Raw genomic sequence first — 11,927 nt, 5'->3', positions numbered from 1 at the left:
GTTTAGAAGGTCTCATTCTGTGTTTTCAGTGTCCATGTATTGACATATCTACTAAAGTCAGTATTATTTAGCACTTATTATAACTCCTCCGTGCTTCTAAGATGCTGATGCAAATGCTGAAGAGGAGTTAGGAGATGCCTTAAAATGAACCTGTGTCATAGCTGGGCTGGGAGTCTGAGAGAAGACCTCCAGCTCTTTTCTTCCCATGTACTCACCATGGAGAGCAAACCTGTACTTACATGTCATTGGCTTATGTTTCTCATATTCACCTCTGTTTTAGATCACCATGCAGGAGGGACACAGTCAAGGGGCTCTAATAGAAGAGGATGGCAGGAGCCTTGATTACCAGTCTGAACCCAGCTTGGACATCCCCAGCTACCGGAAGAGCTCCCTCCACAAGACCTATCAGTCTTCCCCACTCCAGATAGATTCCTTTGCCATCAATTCACGATCCCTGAGCCTGAAATCTGCTGGCAAGAGAGGGACAGACAAAGTGCCCCTTCATCCAATAAAGTCCGAAGGGGCAGCTTCCACCCCTTACAAAAGCATCTTTTCTCCCAATTCCCTGTCAAACAGAAATGGGAGTCTTTCATATGACAGTTTGCTAAACCCTATGTCACCCTCGGGGAGGAAGTGCATTGCCCATTCTGCAGTCAGCTCCGTTGGGTACCACTCCCCATATTTATCAGCCAAAATGTGCCATCTACGGGGGAGTGAGCTGCAACGCCAGCCACCACAGAGCTTCAGCCCAGTGCTGGGGGGTCCAGCTCCGCATCAGCGAGACCCTTCCCCAGTCCGCTATGATAATCTTTCCAAAACCATTATGGCATCCATACAGGAGAGGAAAGAGATGGAAGAGAGGGAGAAGCTCCTCCACTCACACCCTGATTCAGTGTTTGCAGACTCAGGTGTCTATGACACCCCTAGCTCTTACAGCCTTCAGCAAGTCAGCACGCTCTCTGAAGACCCACGCAGCATGGCAATGAGATACGGATCTAGAGACAATCTGATGGCTGCTACCAGTTTTAGCACAAGGAACCCTATATTGCAGTCCTCGGTGTCTTCACTCTCAAGTGCAATGACAAGAGCACCAAGGACTTCCACAACCTCTCTGCAAGCTGATTTAGCGAATAATAATGTCCAGTCCCATCAAGCACTACAGGGCAGGGTGAGCAATGGCTCCTACAAATCCCCAGGCCACCAGGTCCCGTCGTCCCCCACAGGGATGCCTAGGTCACCCTCTTATGGAGGCCCGAAGGCTGTCTCATTTGTAAACACTGTGGAAATTACAGAGGTGCAATCTGTGGGAGCACAAAGGTATGTATTTCTTTAGGTGCTGCTTTGCAATATGAATCTCTTTGCAAGCAAGTGCAGAGCGCTTTGTTGGAGGCACAACCCAAATGATGTGTTTGCTGTAGGTCAGCGTGGGTGGGAGGTTTGTGGGTGCTCTTCAATTCTGCAACATCCTCATAGCAACCTCATCATGACAAAATGTTTGCACTTTTGCTGTAACTTGAACCGCAGGTGATCAATTAAGTTGTAAAAGTCATAGTGATTTAGTGTCTTAGCTGAATTGGATAATTATTTGCAAGATATGAGGCAGATTATCCCTCCTGTTACGCACAAAAGTGTGGTGCTGTTTTAGTTTACCACCTAAAGGGAGGCTGGACCCAGCCATTGCTTGGATGCAGGGGCAAAGCTGGAATCACAGCATGTGCGAGCATACCCTGCACTAGGGGAAACAGGGACTAAGACCCATCCTGGAAATTGTGCTTGGCATAGAGAGCTGTGTAGTTAGCTGTGTTGAGTGTCCCACAGCACAGAACTGGTGATAAAAGCACAGACCGTCTTGGCATTACCTTAAGACCTTGCTGCCTCTTTCCTTTCTGTGAGAAGGCATGGGGAGAGCGAGGATTTGGTGTGCTGAGAGCCTAAGTGGTGTCTGAACAAGATCCTCAGCTGCAGCTTCTGCATGTGCTTATCTTTCTTTCTCTTCCTTCTGGATACTGTAGGGCTTGGAAAGTCTGAAAAGAGCTACATGATCCTGCTGAGGATGCAGTATTTCAGCCAAGTTGGGGCCTGGAGGGCTCATCAGAAATATCTAGGTTTTCTTTGCATCTGGCACTTACTGCACTATGCTGTCCTCTGGTTAAGGTCCCATGTGTCTCACTCCAGTATTATCCAACATTTTGGTGAAAGTTATTGAAATGTGGGAGAACCATTATTGCAGGTCTCCTGAAGTTTAGTGTCAGCAAGTTTTTCCTCAGTGTTCTCAAGTGAATTGTAGTTAAGATGATTTGTCTACTGGTGGAGGATCTAATTTGCAGGAGGTAGACAGCCATTTTTTCCTCTTCATATGTATTAAAGGAATGAGTCTGTTGTGAAAGAAGACCTGTAGACTCTCTTTTGCCTCTCTGCCCTCTGTTTGAGACCTGGATGTGTCAGCTGTTGCTGTAGGAAAGATGCTAATATGAAACGCTATTTCCCTTTTAGTGTCTGGTTCTTGGTTATGCTGTCAGCCTGTCGGTCCCACTGCTTTTACATTGTGCTTGTTTAAAATGTAGGGCCTGTAAATTCACTTTAGTTCAGCTCTTTGAAGTAATGAAAAACAGTGTCTGGCAAAAGTGGTCTAGCTATTAAAATAGCTACAGATCCCATCAGATGTTAAAGGAAGGTGCAGACATATGATACTGTGGCAAAGGATCTTTTTTTACTGAAGTTCCTGAAGTCAAGTTACGTACCTAGATTAATAAATAAATAGCCTAATAAAGTTGAAGGTTTTTACCTAATAAAATAAACCTCCCACAGGCACTCTATGCTTTGTAAATCTAGCATGTTTTCTCTGTCAGTCATAGAATCATAGAATAGTTTGGGTTGGAAGGGACCTTTAAAGGTCATCTAGTCCAACCCCCCTGCAACGAGCAGGGAGATCTTCAACTAGAGCAGGTCGCTCAGAGCCCTGTCTGTAGAATCATAGAATAGAATCATACAAATACTACAAATGACTTTTCCTTCTCCCCTTTCCCCGAACACTCCTCAGCTCCTTTCTGCCTTGTATCAGGAGGCAGACTGTGTTCTTCAGGAGAATTTTAGCACTGAATTAGGGCTTTTATAATACTTCAGTGAGGCAAATGTAGTATTTGGTCCTTGCGTATTTTGTCTGTTTGTGGATACAGCAGCATTTTACAAAACCACACAATAGTATTTTTTTATATTTATGTATGTGTGCTTTGCTGGTTCAGATACCCTCGACTCCATTCTCTAGTGTAAGCATGGCTTAAACATGTAGCAGAAGCCAGGCTGGTGTGAGCTGATGGACCTGCTGTTCCAGCTCCAGGGTACAGCTGTTAGATCAGGTTGCCACATAAAAAGTGCTTTTAGTTTTGGAGCTATTCTGAGCCTATCAAGAGCTGTGTAAATGTCCAGGGTAGCTTTGTTTTGCAGACACATGTAAAGAAAGAAACGGCCTTTTGAATACAGTTAATCCATCAAACCCTCTGGCCTCCAGAAAAAGTCAGGGTGGTCTGAAATAGCCCAGGCTGCCTCAGTTTGCAAGCAGACAGAAAGTTTTCCCTTCTGGAAGGTGTTTGAGCCCACAGTCACTGCTGCTGGCATGAGCCTATCTTAAACTTCAGACTGAGGCAAACCCAAGCAGACATCCACTGTGCAGGAGTAAGATGTGAGAATACAGTAGACCCTGGTTGTGCTGGCACTTCCAGAACAGTTCTTTGGTAGGCTTTTATCTAATTACTTTATGAGTCTTGGGGACAAGACACATTAAGCTTTAGTGTGTAGTGGCCTAGATTTAAAAGATCTTTTAAGGAAAGCCTGTTGTCTGTGCTCCCTGGCAGTAGGTTATAAGAAAGGAAATTATTCTAAAGAGTCCATCTGGAATATGGTCTTTAATTACAGGCATCCTAGAGTGCTTCCTGACTTGATTCAGATTGTGTCTTCTGTCATAAAGAAGTCTTACACTTCACCTCTCTTATGTCTTTCAGAGACGAGCAACATAATTTTGTTTAACTGGTTATTTGACTGGGAAGTGTTTTTTCTGAGTATTTCATTTCTGATTATAAGACACAGTTTGGCTGAAGGTCAGCAGTGGTGACAGTTAAACCTCCATGCATCCTACAGATGCTTATGCAATTAGTTTGGTTCAAGAAAGCATTTAAGCAAGTAATTCAATGAACAAATATTACTGGGGACTGATCCATTAACCTAATGACTAAATGAATTCTCTCATTTGAGTGGCTTTTCATCAAGTATATTGCCTTCAACTAGGTTGCTCCCATGGTTGAATATTTTGCAACACTTGGAGTTGGGGTAACAGGGATAATTGTTTATCCGGAATGAAGCCATTTTGCTATCACACTTTGGTCACTAACGTTATATCTTTCGATATTTCTTTTGATGCAGGGATGACATGCAGTTGAAGACACCTCACAGTAAAATAAATGGACAGCCCAAAGGAATATCCAGGTTGGGTTCAACATCAAGTTCCCAGGGGACGCCTGTCAGCCCTGCTAGACACTCAAACGTTAAGAAGGTGTCTGGAGTTGGTGGAACAACCTATGAAATTTCAGTGTAAAATAAAATTAATTAAAAGCAAAGAGCCATCCACTCAGCCAGCCATGAAGCTAGGAGCACTGTGAAGACTCAAATAACAACAAAGAAGGAGCAGCAGTAGCTGGCCACTCTCCTTTTCTTGTTTTGGGTTTGTTCTGTTTTCATCTTTCTCTTTTGGCCAAAAGCCAGCTGCAGCCTTATTCTTGAGGGAATAGAATTGTACAGTCCATCAGACTCTTCCTGAACCAATAGGCAGGAACTGGCTATGACCTAACACCACAACCACAGAGCGGATTTCTTTCATGCAAGAGAGTGCTAAAGCCATTGTGCGTGTGTCTGTCCAACAAACCGGTTGTGTACCAGTTGTGCTGTGAAAAAGTACAGTCGTCCAGGATCATTCCATTTTTCCCACACCCCTTCCCAGTTCTTCTGGCCAGCGATCTGTCCGGCAAGAGTCTGAGCCCCAGCTGCTGTTTTCCTACCGACATGGAAAGCAGGCTTCCTGTGCTGGGCACTCTGTGTGTGTGAGAACTGCTCTGTGTCCCCCAGGCGTTGCAGGTCAGGTTCCTCTTCCTGGGAAGGAGCAAGGCAGGGGCGCTTGGGCCACAAATGCCATGTCGTCTTTAACAGCCTCCCTGCTCCCTCGTCTCAGATGGGAGCAGGAGAAAGGATAGCAACAGCTTCTCACTGTCTGCCATTCACCTCCCTGTGTGTGAAATCTTGTGTGTGTGTGTGCGCGCGTGCGTGTGTTCGTCTCTTGTGGAAAAGGACCGCAACACCAGTAAGGATCTTCCACTCTGACCTCTTGCTCCGTCTGGTTTTTAAAGGCTTCTCTGACTTGGAAACAAGACCAAGCAGATAAAAAAGGAAATGTTTGGATGGGAACATATTTTAAACAGCTAACAGCTGTTTTCCCTGCACCCTCCTTATTACTCATTGGATTTAGGCAATAACATGGTTTACTGCCTTGCCCTGGTGCCATCTGTGTAATCCTGCAGCAAGGTTATCATGATCTGTTGAATCTACAGTGTGTGTAACTGAGCCAATTGTACATCTAAAGGATATAAATTTTCTGTCTGCTTAATTATTAGCACATTCCCTCTGGTCTTCAGTACTGTTAGACAAAGGATTTTCCATTTGTTTTTTTTTCCCCTGGGGAACAACTTTTTAAAATAATATCAATCAAATCTATTTAACATCTGAAGGTTCCTTTTCCTGTCTCCAGAAAACTACATTTACTTTGTTGGATTTAAAGGCAACTTTACTATAAAAAACAAGAAAGGGGTGCATTACTTTTGTCACAAATATGAGGACTCTGGCAAAGCTAATTTTGGGATGAATGGAAATTTTTTTATTCTTTTCTCCATTCCATATCTCCTTTTCTTTCCCATTCAGTTACCACCTCAGAAGTCAAAAGTACTGAGATCTGGACCAATGCGAATGAGCCAGATCATGTGTGCAATTAAGAATATCCTGAGAGACTGTTGCCAAAGTCACTAAAAATTATTATCACTGAGCCAATCAGCATATGAAACCTCGACTTCCCACCTGGTTCTCCTGGTGAATAGTTTTGACTAGAGAGCTAAATTCATAATTTTTCAGGATATTTGTTTCAAGTAATTGAATCCTTTTCAGTCCTTGACTGTAATGGAGAGCTCTCCTGATACACGGTAGCAATTCAGAATGTGTTGATAACATCTTACTTGTTTTCATGTATGTTGAGATTGATTATTCCAGAAGACAAATATTGACCTCAGTTTTGCCTGCTTAAAATTTATCTTTTGATTTGATAAGTCTTGACATCTGCTGCAATACATGCTTATTATGTCCCTTGCATTTCACATCATTTTTTTGGAGAGGAAGGTTGAAGAAAACATAAGAAAGTTGATCATCTCTGTGTAATGCTCTATGTTGCCTGTAGGGACAAATCTGGAAAGCAGTGCAGCTGCAATAGGCCAGAGTTACGAGAGAGTGAGCTAGAAATCAGTGTGCATTTTATTGCCTTGATGATATTTTAAATGCCTACGGTAGGACATTGCAGAGCAGAGAAGCAATAGTCTTTCTATGCAGATTTGCTCACTGGCATGCAGAATATTGTCTTTAGTTGGAGGCACCCCGGTGCCAGAAAGATGTTGGCAAACTGGATCAGGTACAGACAGAGCAATATATATTAAAAGACTGGACAGGTTGGCTGATGAGAAGATTTAAAGGGCTAAACCCATGCCACTGGCTAAGCAATGAAGTGGAAATTGAGTATCATAATTTTACAAACATGTTAGTTAAAAGATATAAAACCAAAGGTAAATCAAAGGGTTGTCACTGATAACCAGTGGTCTACATTTAGAAGGGGGCAGAAAAGATGGAGGGGAAGGGGCAGTGGAATAGTCTTCCAAGGCAGAATATTGGAGGCTAACTATTTAGGACAGTCAAACTATATTTGGACAACTCATTAAAAAAAATTCTGTAAGAGGTGAACCTGCAGGGGCAAGGGGCTAGACCAGATGGCCTTATAGATTTCTTCCACCTTTAACTGTTATTTATCTGCAACTCTACCCTGATGTTAACTCCTCAGGAAGATGCAGTATTTCCTCAAGGACTGGAATTCACTCTGGTGCGTGGAGTATCACAAGACTTACTTGTTTTTAAAGTATCATGTATGCCATATATAAGCCCCGAAAAAGAGAGGATGTGTGATACACTGAATTTGGGCTAGGGAGCTAGACAAGGGCACATTTTATCATGTATCTTTGAATGTGTACATGAAATTCATGCAAGCAAGGCTGAAAATTTGCAACGTTTGAGATTTGCATCCCAGTGATGCTCTGCTTTGATCGTTCTTTCTCCTGCATTTATAAACAAAAAAGCTACTGAGGAACTTGAAGGGCCAAAGAGCCTTTGAACTTAACTACGTTAGTTCATAAGAGAATTTCTCGGTAAGACTAAACACAGTATTGTGTGTATAAAGCAGTAATATCCAGGGTTATTTTGACATAGTTCACAAGGGATAAGGGAGGAAAGAATGAATGCACTATGTCATCACAAGTTCAGATGTAAGGATTATATGTTTTGTGAGTAGTTTTGCCCACAGTTGAGAGGCATTTGACTTGTTAATAGGTTTACAATGGTACCAAAGTCTTTTTTTTTTTTTTTTTTTTTTTTTCTTTTGAGGTTTGCATATAATTCAGTGCAAATAGCCTGGAGTAAATTAATCAAGTCTTCTGAAAGAGTAATCTGAGCAGAACTGTTAACAGGAGATTGCATGCAGCAAATCCGGCCTCATTTCCATCCAAAGCAATGAACCTGCAGCTATTTTCTCATAAAAGTAAGTGTCTGCTTCCATAGCTTCTGTTGTGGGACTGGGGACCTATTTATTAAGTCTAATTTTGGAGCAGAATCCAGCCCATGTCAAAGTGTGGTTCTTCAGGCAGTTTACAGATTAGCGTTACGGTTGTTCTGCCCAAATAGTCTCAGTTTTTACAGACACTGCAGACCAAATCTTCAGCTGGTGTAAATTGGTGTGGCTCCATCAAAGCTCATTTAAGTGATGCTAATTTACAGTAGATGGGGATCAGCCATGAAAATCCAGCACAAGATAACACATCTTGTAAAGTAGCTTCTTTATTTTATTTCATGTTTCAGAAGTCTTAAATCTTTTCAACATGTTTTTATTTTTAGCTGTGGATTGTATTACTTATTTAAAAAACAGCAATAGTTTTTCTTTAGTTTATGCATCAGTTTTCATTGCATATTGCATTTTATTAGCCGTTCGTTCCCTGTTCATACACTCCCATTAAATCTCCAGGTTTTCATTGTAGTACAATCTGCCTTGAAAAGTTGGATCTCTGTATCTTTAACTGTATAATGTATTGAGTATTATGAAATTAAATGTACCTTACTACATGGGTGGGAGAGAGAGGAAATATTTTTACTTGAAGCCTTAATATTTTCTTTTTTTACTACTTTGTTTGTTGACCTCATAGGAAAGTCTGAATAGCAAAGACTTTGAAACTCTGGGCCAAATACTGCGCTGATACAGAAGCAGCATTTGGCCACCTATGTCAAAACTGGATGCAGACATAACCTGAAGTGAACAAGGGAAAAAGCCTCAGGGTGGCATATTTTCCTGAAGATTGTTAATACAGTCTCAAAATGTGACTGTAAGCAAGTACGTTAAAGAAGTCTTCAAGTCTTGAACTTTTAAGAAAGTTGATAGCAGGAACTGCCCTAATATCTTACATTTGCATTTTCTTTATAAATTAAACAAAACCAAACAAATGTAATCACTTGGTTTGGTTGAAGTCAGCTCTAAGGGTTGCACAGAGCTATGCGTTAGTAGCCATGTGCAGCAAATGAACTGTGTTGTGTTGCTGTTCTAAAATTGCTAACCAAGCATAATGTTATGTCAGCTTGGCCTAAGATAGTCACCTCATGGGTGTTATAATGGACGTTCCTCAGATGATGCCTGTTCTCCTATAAGCCTAATGTGGAAATTGCAGTGTGGTTTTCTTTGGACTGTATCTGTGGTCCAGACTAGAGATATATATAGAGATATATATATATTCAGTACTTTTTTTTTGTGTGGTAAAGATTGGGTCAAGGTTGCTGTCTCTGACAGTCTGGAAAGTTAATGTTGAACTGTTTTTATGGTCTGTATTTCACCTGTTCTGCCACCTTGAATTGTTGGAATGTATCCGTGCAGGCTTTGTGGAGCTCTGTCTGTAACCTTTTTTGTGGCTCTCGTAATACATATATATTTTTTAAACCTTTGAGTCACTTCAGTATGTTAAAGTGTCTGGTTTTCCCCAGTGAGTTATGCCTCAGATGCATTTGTTTGCCGAGATGATTCATGGTGTGCTGCTCTTTTTCACTTCCACTTGTGCAAAACGTGAACTGAAACAGTAGAACTGGAAAGGCCAGTTCCAGTGCAAAATCTGCAGGTGACAAAATATTAAAAGATTGCAGGTTAAGTCGCATTTCCAAGGTGCTTATGGTAGAATAGAAGATGTGCTGAGTCTTTAAAAGAGTATCTCCTAGTTGTGACCAATGGATCATATTTGTGAGGCCACTTACTGTTTCATGTGGTGCATGAAACGACACTAAATGAAGTTTTCTATAGTGTTTTCTATTAAAGTTGTGGGTAAATAGCGATCTTGTGGTCCAGCACAGTTGCAAATGATTGCTACAGACTAACTGTGGAAAAAAATGTTATATTGGTATTTGTGGAAATGTTCTACCCAGGATATCTGGATTTATACATCCCAAAGATGTACAATTTTTAATCTATCTTCAGTTATCTATCTGGTTTTAGTCTTTGAAAATACATCCATTTGATCTGTAAGACTGGCTTATACCACACGCAGTTGCCAAGCCCTCCTAACAGCAGCTGCTGCAGGATGCCATAATTTGCATATATAGGCTAATGACATTAAGCAAAGATCCATTCAAGCATGTTCATTATAAATGCCAGTCATATTTGTGTGCTGTCATGTCTTCACATGACAAAGATTACCTTATATATAAAATGGCCAAAAACGCAGTCAGCAGGCTCCGTTGATGTTGGCTACATCAAACAGAATTATATAAGTTCATGATCTGTTTATTACATTTTATTTAAAGGCATCTTGGCTTACAGTGATCTTGGCTTTCCTCTCTCTACGTAGTGGGTAAATTATCCAAGTTTGTACATTTCTCCATTATTGTTATTTTTTGTTCCGCAGGACAAGTTTCAGTTCACATTTTGGAACATAATAAGGAGAGACAAAGGAAACTATCTGTACAGGTGAATATATCTTTTAAGAGAGGAGCAGTTATATAATAAATAGATTAGAATTACTGTCAAAATAGGTTTTGTTCATCTTGTCACAATAACTTGAATTTTCAAGTAAGGCTTATTTCACAGCTGATATCTCTGTAACCCTGAACCATTTGAAAAACGACTTGGTTAGACATTTCAAATTATATGAAGAAATATGATCTACTTTTACAGATTAAAAACAGTCCTAGAGAAGTGGTGGTATATTTTACAGTGCCTTATATATATGTGTATATATATATGTATATATATAATGCCCATATGTATATAATGTATACATAAGTGTGTACATATATTCAAGTCAAACCAGTTGCAGATATCCCTATCTGATGTATTTCAAATGGAACTGATCTGTCTTGATAGGAAAAAAAAGGTTGTATCAGCAGCAAAATACAAAACCAAAAATACTTACTAAAACAAAAGTAAATAAAATAAACTGGAAACAGTGTTTCTGCCAGTGGTTATGTTTCAGGCCATGGAAGACTGGTAGGTAGACCCACCATTTTAAAGGATATTCAGAGAGAAGGGAAAACAGTGATGGAAGCTTGGAGAAAGTGGAGAATTTATGAAAGCATGAGGGATGCCTGAAAGCACTTCAGTGCTCAGACCTCTAAAGGAGCGGTGCAGGAGGTGGGGACAGGCTGTCTTTCAGGAGAAACTGAGACCTTAGATGAACCATCAGAAATCGCCTCAGACATGTGGCCTTGAGAAAACTGGCTCTTGGCCATGACAAGAAGAATCCTTCATCCCCACAGCCATTGATGGAATTTCACCAATCTTTCAAACAGGCAAACCTGACTCCTTCCCCCCAAAGTGTTTTTTTTTTTCTGCCAACAGGGATGCAATATTCATGACTGTAGCTAGATATGGAACCAGGACTTTTGCAAAGCTTCAGGCAGTGGATCTTACCTAGAGAGAGAAAAGTTGTTTCTGTGGAAGAGACTCTCATCTCATGACTGTAAAGAATATTATTCATGTTTCCTTTCCCTTACAAATTATTTCATACTGTGTTGCCACACTATTCACCTTTTACACATGCATCCCCTGTGTGGATTTTTCAGATAGTAATTTTGCCATTTATTTACAAGGAATGTAAAGCACTGACATAGCCTATCCATATGGTATTAGTTCTAGAATATATCTGGCCTGAGATGGACAGCATACCTATGCGAGCACTGTGGGCAATGCTGAGGTTTACCAATATTTCTAGACTGTGTTAAGATACTCTGTCTAGCCAGTCCTCATTAATCAAAGTAATTTTTGAATTCATGGGCATAGGACAGTTTGATCAGTTACATACAAATGAAGCACCGTTGTTTAGTTAGAACCGTTATTTTGGAACCCATGAGTTTGGCTTCAATAAATCATGCCATTACACACAATCAGCAATGGGGACTCAATGTAGGGCTTTCCACACCAAATTCACAAGCCTTGAATACTTGAGATGAACACCTAAAATGAGAATTCCTGTTTTCAGAGCGGCACAATAACACTTTAAGCTCATGAATGCCATGCCTAGCTCACGCTGAAATCCTGGCTCCCCTGAAAA

The 11,927-nt window shown here is 40.9% G+C and overlaps 1 protein-coding gene across 1 annotated transcript; it reads left to right on the top strand.

Moving 5' to 3' along the window:
* Nucleotides 1-280: 280 nt before the first annotated feature.
* Nucleotides 281-5,419, top strand: LOC104624202 (probable palmitoyltransferase ZDHHC8; the record flags this gene model as incomplete). Its single annotated transcript, XM_010291503.1, has 2 exons — nucleotides 281-1,317; nucleotides 4,417-5,419. Coding segments are annotated over 2 exons (1,209 nt in total), but the record flags the coding sequence as incomplete, so codon positions are not given.
* Nucleotides 5,420-11,927: the final 6,508 nt, after the last annotated feature.

This window comes from Phaethon lepturus, unplaced genomic scaffold (genome assembly GCF_000687285.1).
Source record: "Phaethon lepturus isolate BGI_N335 unplaced genomic scaffold, ASM68728v1 scaffold40317, whole genome shotgun sequence".
Lineage (NCBI taxonomy): Eukaryota > Metazoa > Chordata > Aves > Phaethontiformes > Phaethontidae > Phaethon > Phaethon lepturus.
This window is presented reverse-complemented; position numbering and strand designations above follow the sequence as displayed.